Source organism: Panthera pardus, unplaced genomic scaffold (assembly GCF_024362965.1).
Source record: "Panthera pardus isolate Hobbes unplaced genomic scaffold, ASM2436296v1 HiC_scaffold_20, whole genome shotgun sequence".
Lineage (NCBI taxonomy): Eukaryota > Metazoa > Chordata > Mammalia > Carnivora > Felidae > Panthera > Panthera pardus.
The window spans coordinates 69605367-69633192 of NW_026526766.1; the positions used below are offsets into that span (position 1 = coordinate 69605367).

At 43.1% G+C, this 27826-nt stretch overlaps 1 protein-coding gene across 10 annotated transcripts in view; it reads right to left on the minus strand.

The window, feature by feature from the left end:
- Positions 1-27826, minus strand: part of EPB41L4B (erythrocyte membrane protein band 4.1 like 4B) — a 128909-nt gene that overhangs the window by 15896 nt on the left and 85187 nt on the right. For 5 of the 10 annotated variants that reach the window (XM_053908160.1, XM_053908163.1, XM_019454258.2 and 2 more), the window contains 5 exons: positions 16535-16749; positions 14326-14444; positions 7905-8030; positions 7023-7093; positions 4287-4385 (listed from right to left, as the gene is read on the minus strand). In XM_053908160.1, coding sequence (XP_053764135.1) covers positions 4287-4385; positions 7023-7093; positions 7905-8030; positions 14326-14444; positions 16535-16749 — 630 coding nt within the window. The remainder of the gene's footprint in view (positions 1-4286; positions 4386-7022; positions 7094-7904; positions 8031-14325; positions 14445-16534; positions 16750-27826) is intronic. The other 5 variants (XM_019454259.2, XM_053908164.1, XM_053908159.1 and 2 more) reach the window with 3 other exon arrangements.

Below are 27826 nucleotides of genomic sequence, written 5' to 3' on the forward strand. Positions count from 1 at the left end.
GGTGCCTGGGTAGCTCAGTCAGTTAAGCATCCGACTTCGGCTCAAGCCATGATCTCATGGTTTGTGGGTTTAAGCCCCGCGTTGGGTTCTGTGCTGACAGCTCAGAACCTGGGGCCTGCTTTGAATTCTGTGTCTCCCTCTCTCTCTGCCCCTCCCCCCTCAAGCTCTGTCTCTCTCTCTCTCTCTCCCCAAAATAAATAAACATTAAAAATAAATACATACATAAAATGTTTAAAAGAGAACCCACTGCCACGAGTGAAAAGGATAATGGCCCCTTTTGTGGCCTAACAGCAACCATTCCTTTGGGGTCATAAAGCAGTTACAGGGGAGGCCCCCATTTATTTGGGGGCCCAGCTGCTCTGGTCTTAGGAGCTCTCTGATGGAATGGGATGATCCAGGCAGAAAAGTACACTAGACAGGAAGTCACCATGAAGGAGGACAAGTCTGGGTTGGCGTTCTGGGTTTGTCTCCAGGGTGCGGATTTGTGGGGAAGGTTGGATTTCCCACAAGGTATGGCAAGGCAGGAAGCCCTTTTAATCTGGTCATACTGGCACAGGACAGAGCAGCACCGTCAATCGCTCCCTCTCAGTATAGACAGTATTTTCTCAAACTTCTAGAAATTAAGACAAGCCCTCTCTCCCCTAATGCCAACCACGTTGCTGCCTGTGCAGAAAAGAGCTAATTCTGCAGGCCTGGGGTGCTCCAGCTCTGCATATTCCAAAGGAACCTCTGGCCACTGGGAGCTCTTGGGAGAACCTCTGGGCCCTTGGAATATCCTGCCTGATAAGGGTGTCACTGCATACCTGAAACCTTGGGCCATGCCACATAGTCTATGCTATCATCAAACTTGAGGGGAGTCTCGGGGACCCTGACACACTTTCCCTAAGGGGCTTCCGTGTGGAATTTCTAGAACTACGCCGGCACAGAGGTTATGTTTTAGAAATGACGGCTGAGCAAGGGTGTAGCTAAAAGGCCCATGGCCAGTGGGCACCAGTGTGGCCTGAGCAGGGTGCCTGACGGGGGCCTCACCATGGCAATGACCTCCTGGGAAATGTGGCCATGGTATACAATTGCTGTGGATAGGACTCACTGAGGGAGGGGTCCTGGGGGGTTTCAGATCATTCTGTGTATGTAGAAGCCTCAAGAGGAGGATTTAGAGTTTATTATTAATAAGGGAACAGGTGAGGTTGGAATAAGTAAATAGGAACATTAATAAGACGCCACATGTTTGGATCCATGCTGATGAAGTAAGTCAGATCAGTAACACATGCATTATTAGCCCATTTGAATTTCACAACAGCCCTGCATTATGGTCTCCACTCTTCAGAGAAGTAGATGATATTCAGTGGCTGATTGTAACATGACTTCCTCAAGGTCACATAGCAGTTAAGTGGAAAAGTGGGGTTAAAATTATTTTCTGCCATTAAAAAACAAAAACAAAAACAAAAACAAAGCTCATCTTTCACAATAGGAAGTCAACCGACACCGCCTAAAATTGAAAAAGACTCCAAATTCTTGATGGTTTTTATAACCTTTGTCCTAATTTAGATCTCGTGGCAAAGAGACATCTACCTAACTTTGTCACATCTTTCAATTCAACCTCCGTTTCTAAGGTAAATTCATGTTAAATTCATGAAATATCATTTAATCAGTACAATTTTATGTGAAGTTAGAGTCTTTTCTTTGGAATTATTTCTTTCCATTTTAACCACATGTGGGAAATGTCTAAAATAATAGTCATCAAATGTGAACATCAGTCATTTCTGGTGGCATGATGCTAGGGGATCGGTTACCTTTTCTCTTTAGGCTTGGAATATTATTCTCTTCAGAATATTTTTAGGCTTTTACACTATGTTTAAATGTATAATAAAGTTATATTTCTTGAAAAACATAAAGCAGTTCATCATTTTCTAAACATACTGGCTGGTATCCATAGAAAGATGACGTTTTTCCTGCCTCAGACGCTACAGAGTTCTGCTTTTCTCTTTTCTCTGCACATAACAGGCACACTTTTCCTCCCTCTGTCATTATTTCCAGGAAAGAACATGGCTGGGGTTTTTGTTTATATCCTTAAAAGCAACAATTTGAAAAGTTGTTCAGAGCACTTGAACATTGTGATGCTCTTGTGGGAAAGCCTAAAATCCAAATACACATCCTGCTGTCCTAGAACTAGATATACTGTGACAGCTAAAAGGGCTGTGTATGTGTGTGTGTGTGCATTTCAATAATAGTAACGTAGAAATATTTTTTAAACTGAAAATCTGAGTTTTTCCCATCTGTATTCCTTGACATTGTGCTTATTTACTTTGTCAATATCTGTGATTAGAAGAGATGAGTAAATAAGTGGTGACCAGTGTCAATGATTTAAGAACTATTAATGGGGCACAAGCTTAAATCCCATCCATTAATTTTGCTACTATTACTAATGGGGAAAATCCTGCTAGTCTTTGATTTTTGAAACAGAACACTTTGTGGGGGGTGGGGGTGGCTTAAGAATATACATGTGAAGTTAGAGGTTTGAAAAAGGTTTACTTAAACGAGCCAATGTAGTGAGTTAAATTTTCTTCCCTTCCAGGCCATGTATTAGTCATTGTTTCCAACACGGTTACATGTCCCAAATAGGTGATAATAACCTTTGGAGTTTCAAAATGTAAAAGGAAAGGTTAATCCCGACAGCTTTATCCTCAGGGGAGCAGATTTTTTTCATGGCTTGATTTGTCCCCCAGAAGCCGTTAGGACTGTTAATTATTTGAATTACCCATTTTGGCTTTCCCAGGAAATACAGCCGCTGTAACTGTCCAGAGTTCTATTAAGGCTAATGAGGTGGGAGGTGGCTGCCTCTTTTCCTTTTCACAAGGTGCAGGTGGCAGGCCTGAGACGGCCGTTTGAGCATTGCATCTGGAGTTACCCTTCCTGGCCTACACTTTGCACTCAGGGTACCCTCTAAACTTGACCTTTTCTCAGAGGCTTTCAGGTCCTTGAAAAGAAAGGAAAGGGAACCAATTCATCCCATGGCCAGGTCCTTTGCTATGGGCTTTACCCACATTATCTCATGTTAACCCTCACAAAATTCCTCAGGGGTAGGTATCACCTCACCCATCTTACAGAAAAAGAGAGAGGCTGAAATAGTAATTTCCCCCCAGAGTTTGTAGAGGTAACCTAGCCAGGGCTCTAACAGAAAGAAGCCTTTCTGACTCCAGGGCCACATGCTTTCAATGGCACCCAAAGATCCTTTTGCAGTCCTCTGACCAATTAAACACCCAGGAATAGTGCCACAGTCAAGGTCAAGAAATGGGAACCACCACTGTGATTAGCACTGCTGCTATTACTAAACTACTACTCCTCTTATTACAGCCCTTACCTGTCTCCTTTGGATTGCAATTATTGGCAATCAGTTTCTCCCTCCAATAAATTGTGACTCCTGAGGTGGGAACTGGCAAAGTCATTTTGCTCTGCCTAGAACAACTTTGTGCACATGGTAGCCAAGAAATTTTCATTAAGAGAAACAAAACTGGACAGGCCCCGGTGGTTCTGGATTATTCTGGGCATGACTCCCCTCCTAGGTCTCATACAGCTCAATGATTAGCTTTGGCTCTGTTGACAAACCAGGCTACCATCTCACGATTATGCCGTAGAGGCAGCTTTTGATATGGCTCCCGATGATTCTTCCTCCTGGTATTCATGCCCGTGTGTAATCCCTGACCCTGGAGAGTGGGCTAGCCCTGGCGACCTGCTTCTGATGAACAGAATACGGCAAAAGAGACGGCATGTCATTTGTGATTAGGTTACAAAAGGCTGTGAGAGTTCTTGCCTTGTGAGAGTTCTCTCTGGCTCTTCTTGTGTGCTTTCTCCAGTGGAGAAAGCGAGGGAGGCCTACATGACTAGGAACTGAGGGCAACCTCCAGACAATGGCCAGCCAGAACCAAATCCTGCCCCAAACTGCAGGAATGAGCCTGCAGGAGGCCACAGCCCTTGCCCAACCCTTGAATGCAGCTTTGTAAGAGACCCTGACGCAGAAGACCCAACTAAGCCATGCCTGGACTTCCAACCCACATAAACTGTAGTGTTTTGGAGTAATTTGTTACATAACAATCAATAACACATATGCCAACCGTGTAATGTCTTCAACGAGAAAAGTCTAGTCCCATTATGACTTAAATTGGAATCAAACTGTATTTTTAGGATGGCTCTTTGGAGAGGGTGTGAGAGGCTAAAAAGCATTTATAACTGAACATTTAGCATCAATTTTGTGGTTATAATTGAAAGACTTGCAGTACAAAACTCACAAACTGTATTGTCTTGTTAACTTCCTCACTCGGGGAGGCTTGATTTCCGGCTTTTCCACAGCTGGTTGGGTAGTTTCCACACGTATAGGAATAGGACTTCTAGAGGCATACCAAAAAACAGAATATTACTAACAGAAAAGTTTTATGGTCTTGTTTTGGCGGTAGGGACTGCTTTCTCAGTTAATTTATACCCTTAATAACATTGATAACAAATGTACCCTTTTTTCCTCCTTTCCACTCTATTAAATATATTTATTAAATATATTATTCATATTTATTTTTAATATTAATTAATATTAATCAATTAATATAAAAATTTAATATTTGTTTATATTTATTAAATATATTTATTAAGTACAACTTTAAAAAATCATAGAAAGTCCAAAAATAAAAACTAAAATCATAGGGAAGAAAATATAGCAGGTAGGAATTGAATATAATTGGGGTTCCATGTAAAGCTTCCCTACCCAAAACATCTACCTCCAGGGTTTGCTTCATTACCAGATTTTGCCTATAAAATGAGCAAAGAGAAACCTGTGGATAGCCCGTTTTCACTTCCAAGTAATCTGGAAGCTGTGTTATTTTAAATATAGCATGGAATATATTTTTTAAAAGATAAACAGAGTATTTAATATGAAAAATGCATAATCAAAAGGCCTTTAAGTCTTGTTCTAAAACATTTTAATATCGTGTATAGGTGAACATGTTAGAAACTGTTTCACTTCTGTATTTCCTCAAGAAAATATGCCAGATAACCAGTGGGCCCTACTCAAAACAGTGATTTTAAGGAAAAGCTTTCATACATTGTTGTAGTAGTTATGACTAATTTCATTTTACAAAACCAGAAATTATCTTCTGGGACTAAAGGATATCAAAACAAATTGAGGTCCTCAGCAAGGAACTTCTGGCAAGGCAATGAACAATTCTGCATCCCCATTTTCTCCTCTAGTGTCTAATATGGTAATAGGCACATGGCCAGGGTCTAATCAATGTTTACTGAATAAACACGTGAATGAGCAAAATGAATTGGAGTCTGCGTAGTCCAGGTTCATGATTTCCTCAAGCTGGGACCCTAGAGTCACCGGAACATAGTCCCTGGAAGAGCTTATATTCAACCAGGAGAGCACATAACTTCACTTGGGTAGAGTGACTGGCATCTGGAAAGCTCCATGGAGGAATTTCACTTAACCAGATGGAGGGAAGACTTCCAAGGTGGAAAACAGAGTGGAGGGCTATGGGATGCAAGGCGCTGGTGCTGCTGATGGGTGAGGTCCCAAGGGAGGAGCAGGGGATTTCCCCTCCAGCGGGGGAAAAAACGGGGGGAAACTTTGTGAAGGGCCTCAGGCTCTGGGGTTTACAATGAAAGCCAAGGCGTCACTAGAGGTTTTAGGCAAGGGAGTGGCTTAGTCAGAGTTGCATTTTAGTTTTTTATTTTTTATTTTTTATTTATTTTTATCTCCCCCACCCCCAGATTTGCATTTTAGAAAGGCCCTTAGAGCAAGAAGGAGGATACTGGTGAAAATAGGCTGGCCAGGAGCACTTTCGAAGACTGGGGATAGGTATCCAGGCAGAGGGATAGTGAGGGCTTGAGGTACACCAGGATTAGGGTCATGAAGGGGAGAGGACAGATATAGGGGAAAATGTGAACACTTGAATTAGCAGGACTTGGTGACCAATTATATGAAGGGATGAAGGAAGAGAAAGGCAAGGACTCCTAGGCCTCAGATCTGGATAACAGGTAGATAATAATGCCATTAACCAAGACTGAAAAACAGGTGAAGGGTTAGTGGGATAGTGTGGGAGGAGATGAATAAGATTTTGAAAAGTTCAGGAGGCAGCCGGGTATATGCCCTGGGGTATGCCTGAGTTACACCAAAACTATGGATTAGGGATCAAAGGTGACATAGAAAAGTATTAGTTTTATTTTTAACATCGAGAATTGTCCAGAGCAGTGGTTCCTGGGGTACTTGTTGAAATTCCGGTTCCTGTCCACCCCACCCCAAAGGATCTGAAAGGTCTGGAGTAGGACCCAAGAGTCTGCATTTTTAACAAGAGATTGATGCAGTGACCCTTGGACGCACTTTAGGAAACCCACCCTAGGGAGACCTCCCCAGTATTAGTAGACCACCAGGCTGGCAATGGAGTTGCCATGATCTATAGGTTGTTCCTTACTTGGGCTGAGAGGGGGAAGTGTGTCTGCTCTCTGTGAGATCAGAAGAGGAAGGTTTTCCTCTAGGGTTAAAGTGGTGGCAGCCTGGAAGCTTTAAAGAACATGTGTGGTTCTAGCACCACAGAGTAGCTCAGTATGAAGAGCATATCAATGGCCAAGGGAAGAGTGATAAGCTGAGCTGGGACGGAGGACAGAAGCCAGGTCCTAAAGGGTCTCCTGTGCTCTGTTGAGAAGTCTGGACCCACCTTGAGAGCAATGCAGAGCCTTTAAATGACATCAAGCAGGGGAATGACAGGGTCTTATCTATATACTTGAAAAGCAACTCAAAGTGATTTCTTTGTTAGCACAGCAGGTAGAAATAATAAAACTGAGAATAAGCAGCATTTCTGAGACTTAAGCCAGTCTTTGTTTTCAACCAGTCTTTTTCTCTCTCTTTGTGCTCGCATTTTTTCCAGTTTTCTTTTTCCCCTCTGATTTTATCAGCAAATGCCCTTGTGAGTAATGTTTCAAGGATAACATTGATGATACAGAGTACTGTTTCCCCATTCAAACAGGAAGCAACAGACCTTACTTTAGCATCCTGCAGACTGGATTTCTTATTGATATTTACAAACGTCGATTCCTCTTTTCCAACCTGCTAAAGGAAACAGGCAGGTTAGTCAAAACTGAGTATCTCAGTGAGTAAAGTGCTTTCAAGTCTCCAATGTTTGAAGGATTACAGAAATGTGAAGGCAACTCAAAGCACCAAGTGCTCAGTCAATAAGAAATTTTCTCTGGTGTTTATATAAGTTAACAAAAAAAAAAAAAGTTGTCGTGAGTCATCCCCCATCATTGGGATTAACACTTAATCATTCAAATGCAATCAATGCTTGCATTCATACTTTTATTGAGCCCCTGCTATGTGCCACCTCACGCTTGAATGAGAAAGGGATGGTGTGGGAAAAGTCAAACCCACACTTTAATCCCCCACCTCACATTGTAGATCAGGAATAATAATCAGCTCTATGCTCGCATATCACAGCTTACAAAGGAATTCAGAATCTGTCTTTTCATATCAGTGTAATAAGCCTGGGAGGAATTATGTCATATGATTTTGAAAGAAGCCTGTTCTTCCTGCCTCTGGTGAGTCCCACAAAGAATGGTGGGGGAGGAAAGGACGCCCACTCAGCCAGTGAGGCCAGCTGACTGGATGCTGGAGGTCACTGCCGCAGCCTGTGGCCTTCATACCCATCACAACCTACAGAGCCGGCCCCTTCGCTTACACAGTTAACAGGTGTATGCCAGTTAATAACTCTTGGTATTCAAACTGTTCACACAAAAGGTGTGGTTCCTGTCTCCTGACTGGACCCTGACTGACAGTATCTCAGGCCTAGAGTGCCTCTTTCTTCTATATGGCGGGAAGAAAATCCTGTGACACGAAATCAAAGGAATGCATGTGCTTCGGGTACCTGAGCACTCACTCGGGATGCGTTCTCCAGCTGGGCTTTCAAAATGTTACACTTCACGTGATCAGCTACAGGGGAAGGCAAAAGTGGGGTCTGAAGAGTCTTCTCAGAAACCTTTTTTTCTTCAGCCTGTGACAAACCCAGAACACACGCCACAGACTATATAAGCAAAGAGGAAAGACAACACTTACATCAACCTTTCCGTTCAACCGTAACTGCAAATAGCACAGTCTTAAACACATGCCCAAGTATGTCACCAACTCCTTCTATCTGTGCCACTGCTCGTACTATTTGCAAAGGATTCACAAGCACATCTCCCCTTCTCTGGTGAAGTGGGGAGAGGAGGTACTAGGGAACTTATGAGGACGGGGTGAAGGTTGAAGAGTAGAGGCTCTTCCAGAGTTATGCAGTGAGAGCCTGGGGCAGCTCCAGGACTCCAGCCTCGAGTTTCCCACAGCCTAGTGCAGCGCTGTTTCCCCCATAACCGCCACCTCTTACATAGAAAGATTCAATTCCGTGACTTGTTGGAGAAAGAGTGCAAAATAGTCACCAGTGTTTTTACAATAAATCTTGCTGAAAATTGCGTAGCTCAAGAAACCTGTGTCTGGGCTACCTCACTGTAGAGTGTAATTTGGTACCAACTTCACTATTTTTCCCATTTCCTAGGTACTAACTAAACATGTACCTATAATTTATTTTATTTTTAAGGATTTTATTTTATTTTAAAGTTTTTTAGAGAGAAAGAGAGAGAGGACAAGCGGGGGAGAGGGGCAGAGGGAGAGAGAGCAAGAGAATCTTACGGAAGCTCCACGCTCGGCGCAGAGCCCGACATGGACCTCCATCCCAAAACCCTGGAAACATGACCTGAGCCGAAATTAAGAGTCGGGAGCTCAAGTGACTGAGCCCCCCAGGCACCCCTTAAAGATTTTATTTTGAAGTAATCTTTACACCCAATGTGGGGCTCGAACCCACAACCCCAAGCCCAAGAGTCACATACTCTATTAACTGAGCCAGCCAGGCGCCCCAACAGGTACCTATAGTTTATATGATCCAATTACGGTGGATTACCCCAGCACTACCTATTTTAAGTGTGTCCTAAACAATAATATCTTTGAAATCACAGGCTTGGTGACTATTATGTTTATTATAATAGACATTATGATAATTACATAACTATTAAAAAAATACTCATTTAGGTGTACAACCTGAAATCATCATTTCAGGTACAACCTGAAATCACACTGGAATTAATGTCTTAATGTTAACCATGCCTATTGTGGTCATTGCATATTCCAGTGCTAACATGGTGCTTGGCACACGGCAGGTGTTCAATAAATACCTACTAAAGAAGATTATAATGATATAGAGTTATTATTAAAAGAGATGTGCTTACTAAGAAAGCTATAAGACCATATGACTGCTGAAAGTCAATTAAGTGATATCAGGACTTCATGTGGCATGTTAGCAAGAACAAAATGTTGCAAAGGCCTCAAGTTCTGCAAGTTCCAAAATTAATCTCATTTACTAATTTGAAAGTCTGATTGAGCACCTTGGTACACATAGCAGGAGTGTTATGAAAGCCCCAGAGGAAGTATAGGGCAACTGGCTGGTTGACATCATTTAATAAAGAAAAGAGAGCTCTTCAAACGCATAGAGGAGCATTTGGTAGAACACGTAGAATGAAGCAATTTCACGTAACAGCAAGATAAGCAGAGACAGAAGACCTGGATTTTAATCTCTGCTCTTTCCCTTTCTGGCACCATAGAAAGAAGATGATGCTGATAATGATCACGATTATGATCATGATGATAAAAAGAAAAATAATGCCAGTAGCTCATGTTTACTGAGAGCTTATTGTGGGCCAGGCACTCACTAAGCACATTTCATTGGGTCCTCTCACTTGACCATCCCATTCGAAGGTAGACAGGATCATTATCCTCATTTTATAGATGAGAAAAACAAAGCAGGGAGATGGTAAGTCACTTGCCCAAGTCACACAGAAAGGATGCAAAAGAGCCACGATTCACACTCAGGATCAGGTGACTGCAAAGCTACGGCTCTTGACCACTCGGCCACACTGGATCCCCTTAACCTCCCTGGGTCTCAGTTTCTTTCTTCATAAGATTCTTGTGATGAGAAAATGAGAAAAAAAATAGATTTGAATGGCACTTTCACATTAGATTCTTTGGCTAGAAAATACAACTACATAAGAGCATCAGGTATGAGGACACTAATAATCCTAAGCCATCAAGTTGGGTATGAAGAGAACAGACTCTTTTGAGTGGAGTCATTATCCCCAAAGACTTAGCATTCCCCAAAAGGCAAATAAGTAACTTATTTATTCTGAAAGATGAGCTTGACAGGATTGCTCTAGGATAACTTATCTTGTGCTTGTAAATCCTGCGACATGAAGATAATTGTTTAACACCAGCACATGTGTTTTCACTGGTGTGTGAAGAGTTAACTTTTTAATTAGATGTAATTTTGGGGAATGAGATGCTGGAATACAAGAATTAAATTGGTTCTAAAGCCCACTTGAGGTTTTTGACAATTGCTTAAGGGGGTAGAGTTATACTGGCAGTAATGACCGAAGATGTATTTTAAAACAATGAATGCTGCTAAAATAAAAAAGAATGGGAATTCAGCATTGATTTCCCCTTTGAATTTAGTCATATTAAACTCCTTTTTTGGATGTAAAACCCAAGCTGGCTCATTACTGTTCTATCTGGCAAAGCAGGAGCTACTGGCCAGCTCTACAAATTGACCCAGGTGAAAACCAATATAAATTTTGGAAAAGTTGACTATCATTCTACGAATACGTTTGCATCAAAGATATCTCTATGAGATAAACATCTGGGCTATGAGTCCATAATTCCAGCCTGAAGGATGGTTCCAAGAATGTTGTGCTTTCTCTCTTCTGCATGACCACGTGTCGTGTTTTGCATTCAGTTTGAATTGTGAAAAGATGCTTTACCATTCAATATTGAAATACAGATTTTAAAACACACAAATAAATGACAATTGGGCTTTGATATGATTATAGTTGGAAACAGTCCATCTGTTTGGAGAAGTCGTTTGGGGATAAAGAAATGATCAGATGCATTTTATAATTGTTTATAAAATTGTTTACACATTTGAAATCTGGTGAGATCTAAATTCCTGTGATAATTTTGGGTACCACTTTGGAACTGGGTGATGAAAATGTCTTCTCAACACTAAATCAAGAACAGGAACTTATCCAAATCTTAGAAAAATCAGAGGATTCTCGATCCTTGAAAGCCACTGAAGCCACTGGTCACCAATTGTGGTATCAGGGAGAGTTGTGAGGTCTGTTGCATGGAATGTTTGATTAATAATAAAGAGTCACAGTGTGAAGTAACATACTTTGCCTATATGTTAAGACAAACTCAAGGTTATCTGACATCACTTTATCCCACTTGCTTACTAATGTATTTCCTCAAGTGGAAGTAGAAAAAGGGGGCTCCAGGGGCACCTGGGTGGCTCAGTTGGTTAAGCGTCCGACTTCGGCTCAGGTCATGATCTCACAGTCTGTGAGTTCGAGCCCCGTGTCGGGCTTGGTGCCTACAGTTCAGAGCCTGGAGCCTGTTTCGGGTTCTGTGTCTCCCTCACTCTCTGCCCTTCCCCCACACACTCTCTGTCTCTCTCTCTCTCAAAAATAAACATTAAAAAAAAAAAAAACTTGACACAAATGCTTAGAGCAGCATTGCTCATAGTAGCAAAAAATAAAAAGAGAAAAGGAAAAAAGGAAAAAAGAAAAGAAAAAAAGGTTCTGTGTCTCCCTCACTCTCTGCCCTTCCCCCACACACTCTCTGTCTCTCTCTCTCTCAAAAATAAACATTAAAAAAAAAAAACTTGACACAAATGCTTAGAGCAGCATTGCTCATAGTAGCAAAAAATAAAAAGAGAAAAGAGAAAAAAAAAAGGGGCTCCAGGGAAATGCACAGTAACTCACAGTTGTCTCAGCTACACCTTAACCCAGAGCAAGCCACTATTGTTGATGGCCCACCAATACTCATGGCAACCACAAATTACGTAGAGCTTGGGAGCGGTCTGCTGCTATCTGCTGTATTTCCTCGCAAAATATTTTTGGGTTCTGTCAAACTCTAGGTAAGCCTCTGTTAAAACCATTTATTGTGTGGACTGCAGGAAAAAAAAGTTTGAAAACGAAGAGACTAAGAGAAAGAAGACCAATCCGGGGGCCACATGATATATTAGTGCATGATATTATTGAGCACAGTAGAGGCTGCTCAGTAAGGATTCGTTGATTGAGTGAATGTAAGTGCCACCCTGAAGGAGGGATTCTTTCCAGCTGGCCATCAGGGAGGGTGGTATAGAAGAAAAAGTGGGTGAGTGGGCCCTTGGTGTTGTCAAAGGGACTTTAGGCTGCCATTTGGGGGAAGTAGGCATGTAGGGAAATGAGCATCTTCTAAGAAATCTTGGAAGTCTAGTACAGGCTAGAGGGTTGGCTGTGGTGGAGGAAGAGCCCTTGAAGGAGGTGTAACCTTCTCATGCTCACCAGAGCAGGCAAGGAGGGAGAGCTTCCCAGGCCAGATCTTCCAAATTCTTCTTATTCCCTCTAATAAAGGGGCAGAGCTGGGGGCACCTGGGTGGCTCAGTTGGTTAAGCTTCAGACTCCTGATTTCAGCTCAGGTCATGATCTCATGGTTCATGGGCTCAAGCCCCACACTGGGCTCTGTGCTGACAGTGTGGAGACTGCTTGGGGTTCTCTCTCTCTTTCTCTCTCTCTGCCCCTCTCCACTTGTGTGTGCTCTCTCGCTCTCTCACTCTCTCTCTCTCTCTCTCTCTCTCTCTCTCTATTTTAAGATAAATACATTTTAAAAAAGAAAGGAAGGGAACTTTCTCAATTTGGTAAAGAACAGTTACAATAACATACAGTTAACATCATTACTTAATGGTGAGCTTTCACCATTTTAAGATAAAATTTGGCTTTCATAAGGCTGTTCATTTGGATATATGAACAGGCCTAGCCAAGGGCACCTGGGTGGCTCAATTAGTTAAGTATCAGACTCTTGATTTCGGCTCAAGTCATGATCTCACAGTTCATGGGATCGAGCCCCACGTTGGACTCCGTGCTGACAGCATGGAGCCTGCTTGGGATTTCTCTCTCCCTCTCTCTACCCCTCCTCTGCTCTCTCTCTCACCCTCTCTGTCTCTCTTAAAATTAAAAAAAAAATTAAACATTAAAAAAAAAGAGTAGGTCTAGCCAAAAGAGAGTTTTGCTTTCACCCTGTTCCTCTCTTCCTCCTTCCTTAAATCCCTCCCTTCTTTCCATCAGCAAACAGTTACTGAGCATCCACTACGTGCCAGGCACTGTCAGAATAAGAGATAGAGAGTGCTATGGAGTGAACTGTGACACCCCCCCCCCCCTCCATTCATAGGTTGAAGCCCTACCCCACAATATGATGGGATTTGGAGATGGGGCCTTTGGGAAGTAAACAGATTTAGAGGAGGTCATGAGATGTGGCCCTCATGATAGGATTAGTGGCTTTATAAGAAGCAGAAGAGAGAGGGGCACCTGGCTGGCTCAGTCAGTAGAGCGTGCAACTCTTGATCTCATGGTTATGGGTTGGAGCCCCACGTTGGGTCTAGAGATTACATAAAAATAAAATATTAAAAGAAAGGAAAAGAAAAGAAAAGAAGGGAAAAGAAAAGAAAAGGAAAGGAAAAAAAAAGTTGCCTGGGTGGCTCAGTTGGTTGAGTGTCCAACTCTTGATTTCAGTTCAGGTCATTATCCCAGGGTTGTGGGATCGAGCCCTGTGTTGGGCTCAGTCCTAAGCGTGGAGTCTGCTTAAGATTCTCTCTCTCCTTCTGCCCCTCTCCCCTGCTCACACACATTCTCTCTCTAAAATAAAAAAATTAAAAAAAAAAAAAAAAAGAAGAAGAGGAGGAAAGAAAGAGTGAGCTCTCTTTGCAGGTAAGGATACAGTTACAAGGCAACCATTTGCAAGTCAGGAAGAGAGTCCTTACCAGTGAATCAAACTGACTGACACCTTGATCTTTGCCCTACCAGCCTCCAGAAGAATGAGAAATATCTGTTGTTTAAGCCACCCTATCTATGGTAATTTGTTATAGCAGCCTGAGCAGACCAATATAGAGAGGTAAAAATGGAAGGTGGTAAATGTGGGTGCCTCCTCATTGGGCTTTAGTTCTAGAAGGAGGGAGAGATCACTAACAGATCCGTCCAGCCCATTAGCCTCAGCACTGAGCACAATTCCTCGTGCTGTAATTCACCCAAAGAGACTGAACAGAAATGTCAGGAAAAATTAGATAGAAATCCCTCCAAGACAAAGGCACATAAACTAGGAGGTGGGCCAGGGCAATAATCAGATGTTTGACGTGAGCCCCAGTTCCATGGTCATCACCCACCCCTGGTCCTTTGCACCTTATTTATGTTGATGTGCAGAGCAGGCCAGGGTCCCGCCGCCTTCACAGTTTCCAATTCCAGCTTCTTTAGATGGGCAGCAGCTTCGCTGAACAGGGCAGGTCCTCCTGGACTCAGTTCTACAAGTGGCCAGGGGAATGAATAAAGAGAGGTTGAAATATATATGTGATAGAGATATGTGTGATAAATGATGCTCACCAGAGCCTGATCCCCAGTACCCTTTCTATCTGCCTTCTCCCCCAGCAGCTTAAATCCCTTGAATATGGCCAGCTGATGGGCTCTGAGAACACCTAAAATCCAGGGTTCAAGGCCTAACTCTGCCAATATGAGCTGGGTGGCCTTGGGCAAGTCACTTTACCTCTCTGAGCCTCTGAGCCATTTTAAAATGAAAATAAAATTACTCACCCTGCAGAGTTGCTGTGACTATTAAGTGAGGTCATTTGTGTACAAATGCTTTATTAATGGAAAAACACTATGCAAATTAGAAAGATGAGCGTTGAGGCTCACAGGCATATGAATGTTCCTTGAAAACCATGTTACGTTTCTAAAACCAAATTCACGGATTTTGATTTCTGTACTATTTTGGACTAGTTTGCCACCACTCCTTCCACTGGCTACTATTTATCCATTAATACAGTGAAATATACATTAATTATTAAACATTCATTACATACGAAAACTTGTACCAAGTATTATTTGCAATTGGGATCGGGGCAGCTGGAATAAAAAGATAAATGAGGCACAATTCTAGTTTAGTGAGGAAGACAGAGACATGTGCAGATAATCCACATAAGAGTGATAAAATTATCTAATTGCTACAGGGGCAGAAGGGAAGTCACTCCAAAGCTAGGAATCAGAAAGGCGTGTTAAAGAAGGTTCCACTGACAACATTTGAGCTTGTTCCGGAAGAAATGTGTAGGAGGTCACTAAGGTGGAGAAAAGCATTCCAGGCACAGGGAGTAGCAGGTGCAAAAGGACAGAGCTGGGAGCACAGCACAGTATTTGGTGAGAGGAGAGGAGTTTTGGGTGGCTGGGGTGTAGTGAGGACTCGGGGAAGGCTGAGGTCCTTGGCAGGGGCTGGGCTGGGAAGGTCTGTGTATGGCCACATGGCCTTTGTCTCAGGACAGTGACACGCCATTGAAAGGTCTTTGGTCAGAGCTGCCTGTGATGAGAGCTCTCAGGTCGGCAGCTACAAGATGGAGGTTGCATTGGAGGAGGTACCCCTTAGGGGGGCTGTTACGGTCATCTGGCTACAAAAAGATGAGGCATGGCCTAGAAAGGCAATGTGGATAGTGATGAGGGGATCAAGTTCTGATTCCTCAACCCCAAGTGAATGATGAACTTCCATTTCTGGCTCAACCTAGAATTATCCCCTGTGGTCTACAGGTGAAGGCTCCTTAGCTCATCCGTTTCACCAGTTCACAGACTCATGAAATGTCAGAGCTGGAAGATTCCTTGGTCATAAACTAGACATCCTCTATCCCATTTCATAGATGAGAAAACTGAGGGTCCAAGAGGCAACTTGGCTCAATAGTGAAAACCAGAATTGAAGCCTCTTGTCTCTACCTCAGTGCTTTTGCCCATCGTGTGTGATAAAGAACCAGCTCTTCCCCCTCAGTCTGTTGCAGAACAATTCTTTGGTAAAGTATAATAAAAGAGATTTTCTAGAAAACCAAAATAACAGACGTATAAAATGCAAGCCCACTGTTATTAGTTGTAACAGATACAAAATCACCCTAGCCTATTGCTAAAAATGCTGTGAACTGCTTAGTCTCCATCTCCCAACTTCTCTCACTGGGACCCGAAACACTGGGCCTCCCTGACATCACTTTGCTCTCGGAAGGTGAAGTCGGAAATGGGACCGAAGGGGTTTTCCTGTAATTAGGAAAGTACAGATTCTAGCCACCTGGCTTCTGTCCTCTTGCTATTACTTGAGCCTGTGGAAATAGAAACAGCTAAGGAAGGAGGTGGAGAGAGCACCGCCACATTGGATTAAATCAGAGTTTACTGGTAACCCGTAATCCTTCAGCTGCTCCTGCTTAAATGCACAAGGCTCTTGCCTGCTCTTGCCCAGACCTGGCGACCCAGAACTGATGTTACTGTCTTTTCATGCTGCGCTGAAAGGGCCTGTCTTGAGGATCCAGGAAAGCCGCCCGTGCCCTGCAGCATCCCTCCCCTCACCCTGCCCTCTGCACTCCTACTCACTTACTTGTAAGGGATTTACTGCTGGAGTTTGGGGATCTCAGAGGCCCCTCCTTGTTCTCCAGAGTCAGCGAGAGGCCATAGTTTGGGTGGTGCTGGTGCTGGTGGTGGTGGTGGTGGTGCCTTCCTGAAGCTTTGGTAGTGAAAGGCGTGCCCCCGTTCTCCTCGATGCCAAAAGGCAGCCGGTCCGCGCTGCTGAGCCCTGGGGAAGGGAGCGGGTAGCTGTGGAAGGTGTCAGAGTCAGGATTTAGAAGAGTAAAGAGGCTTGATGTTCCCGTGTGTACTTTAAAAGATGTTCTCTGGCCATTAAAACCCAAGAGAAGTAGGTTCAGCAAACAGACCCACATGGTTACTGTAAAACAGGACACAATGGCAACAGTGCGTTCAAAGAAAAAGCAGAAAGTGGAAATTTGTGTATATCAGAGATCTCAAACCTTAACAAATTCTTAATTTGAAGTTATATAGCTTCTATTAAAAAAAAAAGGGGCGCCTGGGTGGCTTGGTCGGTTAAGCGTCCGACTTCGGCTCAGGTCACGATCTCACGGTCCGTGAGTTCGAGCCCCGCGTCGGGCTCTGTGCTGACAGCTCAGAGCCTGGAGCCTGGTTCAGATTCTGTGTCTCCCTCTCTCTCTGCCCCTCCCCTGTTCATGCTCTGTCTCTCTCTGTCTCAAAAATAAATAAACGTTAAAAAAAAATTAAAAAAAAAAAGACATTCCTTATATAGAAGGAGGAAATAAAAAGCAATAGCAACACACAATTTTGTAGCCATCCCATGACAAGATCATGACACAAACAGAAGTCAGACTCACTTCCTCTTCCTCTTGATCACCCCACCATGCAGAAACACCTCCTGGGGCAATGCCATGACATCTTTCATTCTAACTGCTCTCTCCATTTTTACCAAAATTGCCCTATTGATAGGGAAGCCTATGTCATCTCCCATTGAGACTCCCGGAACAGATTTCTTTTTTTTTTTTTAATTTTTTTAATGTTTATTTATTTTTGAGAGAGATGGAGACAGAATGCAAGTGGGTTAGGGGCAGAGAGGGAGACACAGAATCCGAAACAGGCTCCAGGCTCCGAGCCGTCAGCACAGAGCCCGACGCGGGGCTCCAACTCACAAGCTGTGAGATCATGACCTGAGCCGAAGTCAGACACTCAACCGACTGAGCCACCCAGGTGCCCCTTGAAACAGATTTCTAACTGTTCTCCCTGCATCTGCTCTCTCCTTCAGCCCATTGCCTACAGAGCTGGAGCCAGGGTGCTGTTCTTGTCCACACTGGCTGCCTCCTGGAGACTTTGCTCAGGACAGTCTTACATGGTGCATGTGTGTGTAAGGACATGAATAAGGTGTGACTGGCTTCTGGGGGTCACAGCCCAGCCTCATTTCTCCAACGTGAAACATAACCAAGGGTATCCAGCTTCTCTGCACAGCCAGTAATGGGGGCAACAAAAAGTAGAAATGCCTAGGTTCTAGTCTTAGTTCTGCCCTAACCTTGTGCAGGAACCCTGGACAGTTGCCCTGGGCTTGTTTTCTCCTCTGTGACATGAGGTGGGTCAGGTGATTCTGGCTGCATTTCCAGGTCTGAAAATCATCCTTTCTTCCAGCTATCTATATAGTACTTGCTGTGTCCTAGGTGCTGTGCTAGCTATTTTACATAAAATATCCATTTCATAGATGTAGAGACCTTTGCCTGGTACACAGTAGGTGTTCCATACTTTTTCGATGAAAGGAGAGAAGGGAGGAAGGGAGGGAAGAAAGTAAGGAAGAAAGGAAGGAGGATTAATGAAGCTGTGGGTCTGGGATTTGACAACAGCTGTGTGGATTCCAAAGCCTGTTGGCATTATTTTCCTGTCTCTCACGTATGTTGAAAATAATGTCTGTCCTAAGGAGGCACAGAGACTGGGAGCTCAGAACACAAAAAACTCCCTTTAGCCTAGGAGGATGGAGGGCTTCCCAATTTAGGGCTCATCTTGGATTACCCTGAATAGGAGAATGAACACCCAAGGGGAAAGATGTCCTATAGCAGAGACCTGCTGTACATTCAGGGCTAGAGGTGGAGTTGGAAAGCTTTGAGTAAGACCTTCTGAGGAATGGCAAGTAGACACCATCTCCTGTGCCAGCTCTAAGTGATTCTCACCCTCTGCTTGGAATGCAAGATCAAGAAGGAGTCTGAGGTTGTGCCCAGCTCAGGAGGAAAGAGTGCTGTGATTGATTAGTGATGTCTGCCATGGACTTAGAATAGAGCATTGGCATCATGTACTTGTCTTTCCAAGGTAAAAGTGTGTGATTTTTTATTTCAAGGAAACCCAGAGTGAAAAGTTAAACAGCAAAATAAATATATATGCAGGGAATGATAAATTGCATTTAATAACATGTCAAATAAAATATGCATGTGTGATTTTCCTTTCACAGCTACTTACGGAGAAGACTGAGCAAGACAAATGGGAAGAGAAATAGATGAGGGTCAGAGAAGCTGCCTGAATCTTGTCAGGGCAGGGGTCTCCAGAAGAGCAAAGGTTTCTAAGCAGGACCAGAATGACCTGGGAGCTCTCTCAGCTCATACACATGAGGGACCACCATCCTGGAGATGCTAATTCACGGAGTTTTATAGACTTGTGGGTCTGTTAAGGAAACCTCTGCTCATGGTCTCATGGACTGTTCCCTGCAGAACTCTAGGGGGTGCCCTACACATTGACTACGATGTAAATGGCGTCCACTAGAGTTTTGCATCTGCCCTGTTCACAGGGACCTCAGAGAAGGTCAGGCCCACCCAGAGGGTCCAGCAGGACTCAGCAGCCCCAGAACCATGGGTCCCACTGGTTAAAGTTCAGGAAATGAGACCAGCTCTGTGCTCATTGTCAACAGAGAGTGAAGCTCATGAGGCTTCTGGCGTTCTGGAAAGAAGGTCTCAAGTCCTAGTTTTGAGAGGGTGATAGAGGAGGGGTATATAGGCTTCAGTCTCTATTTCCACGAGCTGAGAGTTGAGAAGAAATCTGGTGTGGAAGAACAGGGTGTGTGTCCAGCACTGTCCTAGGTACTTCAGCGTTTAACTTTTGGAGTTATCCCGCAAGGAAGCTGCTGATGCCTTGTGTTACACTGGGGCTTACGGAAGGTGAGCAACGTGCCCTGTTAGTAAAGGTGAGTGAGAAGTCGAATCGGATCTAATTTCTTCTCTTCCTTTCTTTCAGAGGAAGCCCCCATTCCCATTCTACTTCCAACTCCAGAGAAGCCAGTGCTCTACTGGGGGGGGGGGGTGTGTGTGTGTGTCATACAGGACTTTCTTGACTCTATTAGGGGTGCCCATAGCTCTGCAGGCCCAGGAGGGTGGGATGCTCTTACAGCCCTGCCTGATCCCACAAGAGCCTCTTCCCTCCTTGGCCCTGGGATCCCAGCATGCTCAATCAAAACGTGTCGCATACTGGATAATGGGGTAATTATTTGAAATGTTACAATTAAAATACTATAGTTATATTTAGTTATAATTAAAGTATTATAATAATTAGTATATTAGTATTACTATACCATTACATACTAAATATTATAATTAGTATAATAATGGTATTATTCACAATAATTCTCCAGAATCCATGCCAGAACTGTGAGGAGGGCAGGGCAAAAATTGGGGAAGGTCTTGAGCTGGAAAACAGAACCCACAAGGCTTTCTCTCAAAGAGGCCAGAATGATCAGGTGCTCTCAGAAGCCAACCACACCACACACTCTACAGCTCAGCCAAGTTCTGGGCGACATGGGCTCCTGGAGGCAGCCCTGGGCATCTAATCCTAGATAAGAAACCACAGAATTATAGAAATGGAGACCCTCCCTTTGGTGGTTTTAAACCCTAGATGTGAATATTAAAATCACCAGGGGAACCCCCATACGCCGCTGGTGGGAATACAAAATGGTCCAGCTGCTTTCGGAAAACACCTGGCAGTTGTCAAGGAAGTTAAACATACAGTGACCATATGACCCAGCAATTCCACTCCCAGGTATATACCCAAGAGGAATGAACACATATCCATGCAAAAACCTGTCCATGGATATTCGTAGCAGCATTAAACATGATGGCCAGAAGGCAGAAACAACCCAAATGTCCATCAACTGACGAATGGATAAATAAAATGTAGTATAGTCACACAATGAAATATTATTTGGCCATAAAATGGAATGAAATATTGACCCATGCTATGACATAACAGAACCCTGAAAACATTATGCTGAGTGAAAGAAGCCAGACACAAAAGGCCAGGTGTTGTATTATTCCATTTACATGAAGCGTTCAGAATAGGCAAAGCCATAGAGACAGAAAGTAGATTAGTGGTTACCTAGGACTGGGGAGGATTGTGTGTGGGGGGGAACAGGGAGTAACTGCTGATACAGGGTCTCTTTAGGGGAGGTGAAAATGTTCTAAAATTAGATCGTAGTGATGGTTGTACAACTTAGCGAAAATGCTAAAAACCACTGAGTGGTACAATTTAAACTGGTGAATTGTATGATTATTAATTTAGATCTTTATAAAATTGATTTCTAAAAATCGCCAGGGAAGATTTTGAAAAATATCAGGGTCTAGCCCCTACCCCAGACCAATTACGTCATCATCTATCTCTAAATCCGAATGTGCAGCCAGGACCGAGAACCACTGTCCTGGTCCAACGTCTTCATTTTGCATATGGGGCATCGGGGTTCACCGGGGGAACGAGGTGACCGGGTCACGCCGTGGGTAAGTAGCTGAGCCTGGGACACAATCCAGGACTACTGCCTCTCTGCTTGCTGCCCATCTGCTACATCTTCCCATCTGTCTTGGCTTCTATTTAAGGCAGCAAATGCACTCATCGGGAAAATCCTAAGACCTCCTTAGAACCTCACTGCCTGAGACAACCTTATGTATACATCTTGCCTTCCCAACGACACAGTAAGGTCTGGAGGAACAGAGACTGTCACGTCACATGTCTTCATATCCTCCACTGTGCTAAGCACACAGCAGGCGTTCAATGAATACTGGTTAGATAAAAATTAAGTATCCACGCATTCGATAACTATTTGAGTGCTAAGTCTTGTGCCTAGCACTGTGGTAGGCATGGGGGGTTGTCCTTGCCCTCAAGGAGCTCGCTGCTGAGTAACAAGTCCAAGGCAGTATGACAGGTGCTTTGATAAGTGTTAGGTGAGGAGGGCCACCTGAGGTAGCCTAGGGAAGAGCCAATAGGGAGGAAGAGTTTATGTGCATATTGTAAGGAAAAGTTCTCACTTTTTTTCTGAAACGAACAACCAGTTGTCCCAACATCACCAAAGGCATAATTCATCCTTGTCCCACTAACTTGAAATGCCACCTTCTGCATGTGGCAGTCACTTTCCTGGGTGCTCTCAGATCCCCACTCTGCTCTGCCCTCACCCACCTGCTCTGTTTCCAAGGAAATACACTTCTCAGCCTCCCTGCCCTCTGGCTTTTAGGTAGACTTGGCCAGTGGTATGCACGAGTGAAAGAGACTGGGAAAAGGAGACAAGTCAAGGTATTTCTTCCCCATCTCTTCCTGCCTCAGGTGATGTTTCCAGCAGTAGCTGCGGGGTCCCTGTGGCCCCAGCTCCTGGGCTCTGGAACACTGCCACCTCCCTTTGTCCCTGTGTCCCTCCAGCTCTAGTTCTAGTGTTACTAATTTCTGGGTTGCCTTGCTGTCCAAGTTAGCTTCCTCATTCTTCATCCCTTGTGGAACCAATTCCCTGTAAGAAATGCCTAGAGGGGCTTCAGTTTTCCTGATTGCCCGTGACTGATGCACAACATCCACCACAGGTTCTAGGTAGTTTTCCTGTCAACATCTTTGCCATAGACATCTCTGCCCCAAGCATTTTCTCACCCCAAACATTTTCACTGCATATCTAATTGGCTGTGAGAGAATTCTGCTGTAAAATATAAAATAGCTGGCTGACAGTTTGGTTTCATTTCTCCATTGGCAAAGTTTCCATTTTTATATCATATAAATCTTAGCTAGCCCTCATAATGGTCTACACGGTGATGCATAGATGTGGTGGTCTTAAATTAGTGGATGATAACTATGTATATCAACTTGATAGAAAATATGGTGATAAAACTTACTGGAAGTGTGAAATAAGAGAGTGCAAAGCCAGACTGCCCACTATACTATTCTAGAAAATAATACATCAGTTACAATGTTAACAAAGGTCAGTCACAAATGCATTACAGCCTTAGCATTTCTTCCACTTTTCCCATAGACCTTTGGAACAGCTAGCAAGAGATATGTGACCATATGCCAAGAACAAACAACACTGTAGAAGGCTTCTAGAAAACAACACTAAGCCCAGCTGTAAAAATGCATCCTAGCACTTGGATGGTTACCTCGGTTAATGAAGGAAGAAATTTTAGTGACAAAGGTAAAAGTGTAATGCCAAATGAGACAGATCAACAAGCCAAAAAAAAATACATATATATAATACTATAAACAGAAGAGTTTAAAGACAAGCGCTGAGGTCCAACCTACAAAATGAAATCACTCGTTTTTGCAGTATTGTCATGAATCTACACTATACATTTTTGATGTATTAAAATATTTTGTATTTTGCAATAAAGTCTTTCCAGTTTTGTTACTCATTTTTCACGTCTCATTGTACCCTTTTTTAATGGATGTGGCCCTCTTTTATTTTTCATGATTTTATCTTTCAAGGCAAAACTGCCTTACAGCCAAGTAGTTATGCAGAGAAAATGTTTGCAGCAAAAATGCTCGTGGCAGAGATGCTTATAGTGAAAATACACATATTTGTGTCTGTTTTTGGATTTTTCCTATTCTTACCAATCTATTTATCTATTGCTAAACTAGCACCAGATTGTCTTAATGACTTTTGTTTTAACATATGTTTTTAAAGATCTGATGCGATAAATCCTGTTCCCTTTCCCCCATCATTTTTCTTCTTTTCTTTTTTCTTGACTATTCCTATGCACTTACTCTTCCAGATTACTTCACAACTCCAGTTACTACCAAAACAATCCCATTGGAATTCTGATTTGGAGCATTAAATATTACAGATTGATTTGAGAGAAAGTATTCATAAGAAATATGATATTTTTCACCATTTATTCAGATCTTTTAAAATGTCCTTCAGTCAGAATTTTTGAACTCTTCCCTGAAGGAAAGCAACATATATTATTAATTGAATCCCTAGGTATATTCCAGTTTTGTCACAATTGAAAATGAGATTTCATTTATTATTACATTTCCTCTAATTTTATTCTACTAGATACACACAATTACTGACTTTAGGATATTTGGGATATTTCTGCCTCTGGGTACTTTGCTAAACTCTCTTATTAAATGTAATTCATTTGTATTTTAAGAAGATAATTTTGTTTCTTCCTTTCTGGCATTTATTGCCTATTTTGTTTTCTTGGCTTATTGCATTGGTAAGGCCTCCAGCATCATACTGAATATCAGCAGTCACCCTTATTTCTGAAGTGTGTAAATTATCTAGTGTTTCAACATTAAAGTTTGGTTTCTGACACATTCTACTTAACCAGGTTCAAGATAGTCCTTTTTCTTAGCTTACTAAGAATCTTGAAAGATTAGCATCGCTTATGTGGAGTGAATCCATGCTATATTCCTAAGTGAACATGACTCCCTTCCCTAAGTGCTTCAAGAAGAATTCGTTCTTTTTCTATATCACCATCAAGCAAGCCTGTCAGTCCGGTTTTCATAATTCATTTTTCAGGAAACTCTATGACATTTCCCTGTCTATTCTGGCATTTCCCCAAGACTCCATAGTTTTTCAAAGCACAGCGATGCTGACTCAGCAATGACATATGAATTTTCTCATTATTCTTCATGGCCATTTTTCTCAGCCTGAAGGCCTGAACTAATTGCAAAACGGCAAAGTATTTCCTGACTACTCTCTCATCTTGTACTTCAATTTCCTTCACCTTGTTCTTTTCACCCTTGAGAGTTAGCATATTGACTGGTTTCCTTGCTGAAAAGGAAAATTCTGTCCTATGAATCCCATACAACATCCTCAAGAATGGCTATCATAGATTACTTCAAAATAAAATCTTAAGACAACAAGACTAGCTGTCATTAAGTTGTTCATCTTTTTGCTACAACTAAACCATGCATCTGTAAAACTTTAAAAGTCCTTTAAGGGGCTCCTGGGTGGCTCAGTTGGTTAAGCATCAGACTTTTGCTAGGGTCACAATCTCACAGTTCATGGGATCGAGCCCTGCATCAGTGCACTGTCAGTGTGGAGCCTGCTTGGGATTCTCTCTCTCCCTCTCTCTCTCAAAATAAACAAACATATAAAAAAAAAAAAGGTCTACACCTCTTTGGTTTTTATATGTTCTACCTTCCTTCTCTTTAAATACTGGTTTTTTATTTATTTTTTTTAACATTTATTCATTTTTGAAAGACAGAGACAGAGCATGAGTGGGGGTGGGACAGAGAGAGAGGGAGAGACAGAATCCAAAGCAGGCTCCAGGCTCCGAGCTGTCAGCACAGAGCCTGATGCGGGATGCGAACCCACTGACCGTGAGATCATGACCTGAGCCTAAGTCAAACCCTCAACCCACTGAGCCACCCAGGTGCCCCTTCAAATACTATTTAAAATTTTGGCCCCTAAAAGCCTTTCTCTTTCAGATGATCTATGATACATAGTCCATATGAAAAATATTCCCTTTTTGGCCTATCTTCTCTTTGATGTGAAGGATTAAACCCTGAGTTCTACTCATTTCACATGAACAATTTCAAGACATAAGAGTCATTTTTTCCCAAGGATCTTGCCACTCATACATTTCCAACCTAGTCAGTCTTCCTTGCTGTCCACAATTAATAAGAGTAACACTGCCAGTGTTTCTTCTACCTTCCAAGCAACAAAGTAATCAGGCAGGAAAGCCAAGAAATCAACAGATGTTCTGCTTTTAATGAAATGCCAATGTCTGGATGGCCAAGAAATCCCCCATAGATATTGTGCCAGCTTGAAGTCTCTCCTAGGAAAACACAATGAGTATCCTCTATCCAAAGTCCTCTGGCATCGTGTCTAGATTGCTCACTGCACTTATTGTGTGCTGCCTGGACCGAATAACCCTTTCATCTGTTCATGGAACCTGTCTTAACTCCACGGCAGGATTCCTGGAGGCAGGAACAGCTTCTAGGTAGCCCACACAGCACACAGCCTCTCTAAACACCTTCTAGAGGAGCCTGGTGGGGGCAACCTGGCTCCTGTGTCCCACTTTTTAGCCAAAGTGGGGACAATTTCACATTCCTAGTCAGAGCTAAAGCATCAGGGGGATACTGACAAATATCTCAGTAGAGCTGCCCAACTGCTGGACCTTGGATGGGCTGCTGCTCAAGCAGCCTGGTCTGCTTACCCCGGTGTGCTATACAAATATGCCACTTTCTATGTGTGACAAGGACAAGGAGAAGCTTCCACCCGCCCATGTCCTGTCCATTAGGCTGAACTGTGGCTCTCCACTTGGGGCTCTTAGCAGAATCTCAGCTACCATGTTTTTACAGCAGATGGTGTCAGCCAGAATCATACTTCCTGGCTGAACACGAGTGCACGAATCATGCTCTCTAAATACTCACAGAGGAAAAAACTCAAAAGCTAACATTTTTGGTTGCCCAGCACTGTGCCATCTATCACCTTATTTGATCCTCTAACCACCGTTTGAAGAAGGGACAATTATTATTTCCTTATTTTACAGGTAAGGAAATGGGAACAGAGAGACTAATTCACTTTCTCCAAGTCACACAGTAAGTACATGGCAAAGCTGGGATTTGAACCCAGGCAACCTGACTCCAGAGCCCAGGGCTCTCTGAAGGGCTAAGAGACTTCCTTGCCTGGGATGAAAGGAGCATTACAATGACATTAAAAGAATACTGGGGGGGGGGGGGGCGGGGAGGGGGGTGCGGGGCGCCTGGGTGGCTCAGTCAGTTTAGCGTCTGACTCTTGGTTTCAGCTCAGGTCATGATCTCACAGTTTCATGAGTTCAAGCCCCATATCAGGCTCCGTGCTGACAGTGTGGGGCCTACTTGGGATTCTCTGTCTCCCTCTCTCTCTCTGTCCCTCCCCCACTCACGCTGTCTCCATCTCTCTCAAAATAAATAAGTAAACTTAGAAAAAAACAACTCTGGTGGGCACTTAGCTTTGGTTTTGCTACTGCTTAGCTATGTGACCTCAGGTAACTCATTCACTTATCTGGGCCCCAGATACTGCAGTTTTGGACAAACATCTAGTAAGTATTTATATGCCAGGAACTACAGCTCAGTGAAATAATTTGATTTGTGCCATGTCCGACTGAGAGATGAGAAGGTGCATTTGCTCATCATGGTTTCCAGGATACCTGTCACTCATTTCAATTTTAATTTAGTAGAGGCTGAGCAGAATAGGTCATTAGACTAACATACTGCTACAAGTTCTTATTAAATTCAGTGCAAGCATACTATTTGTAAGCAGAGAATATGTTTGAAAAACTGTAGCTTTTTAAAAATGGGTTTGAGGAGAAATTTTCTATCAACAATCTTAGGAACGTGACACGTTTTGAGGGTTAGGTCTGTTAATTAGGGTTGATTTCTTACAGTAACTTAGTGGTTTCATTTTTTTTTTTTTTTAAGTGACTAGAGGGGCACCTGGGTACTCAAGTTGGTTAAGAATCTGACTTCAGGGGGCACCTGGGTGGCTCGGTCAGTTGAGCATCTGACTTCGGCTCAGGTCACAATCTTACGGTTCGTAGGTTTGAGCCCTGCATCGGGCGCTGTGCTAACAGCTCAGAGCCTGGAGCCTGCTTCAGATGCTGTGTCTCCCTCTCTTTCTCTCTGTTCCTCTCCCGTTCCTGCTCTGTCTCTCAAAATAAATAAAAATGTTAAATTAAGAAAAAAAAAGAATCTGACTTCACCTCAGGTCATGATCTTGCAGTTTGTGAGTTCAAGTCTCACACAGGACTCTGTGCTGACAGCTCAGAGCCTGGAGCCTGGTTCAGATTCTGTGTCTCCTTCTCTCTTCCCCCTCCCCTGCTTGTGCTCTCTCTCTCTCTCTCGAAAATAAACATTTTTTTAAAAAAGTGACGAGAAAGAAAAGATGAAATGACCTCATTTTCCCCTTGTCTGAAAAGGTCAAAATAATATTTTTTTGGCTTGGTTTAGATTCCTTTCTATAGACTACTAATTGGCAGATGGAATTTTTTTCAGATTTGTATTTCTTTCAAGACACCTTCCAAGCAATCAGCCTGGAGCTAATTCTAGTGTTAGCACAGGTAATGGTTGAATCCATAAGAATGGAAGCTGTTTTGATTAGTTTATTAACTGGCTG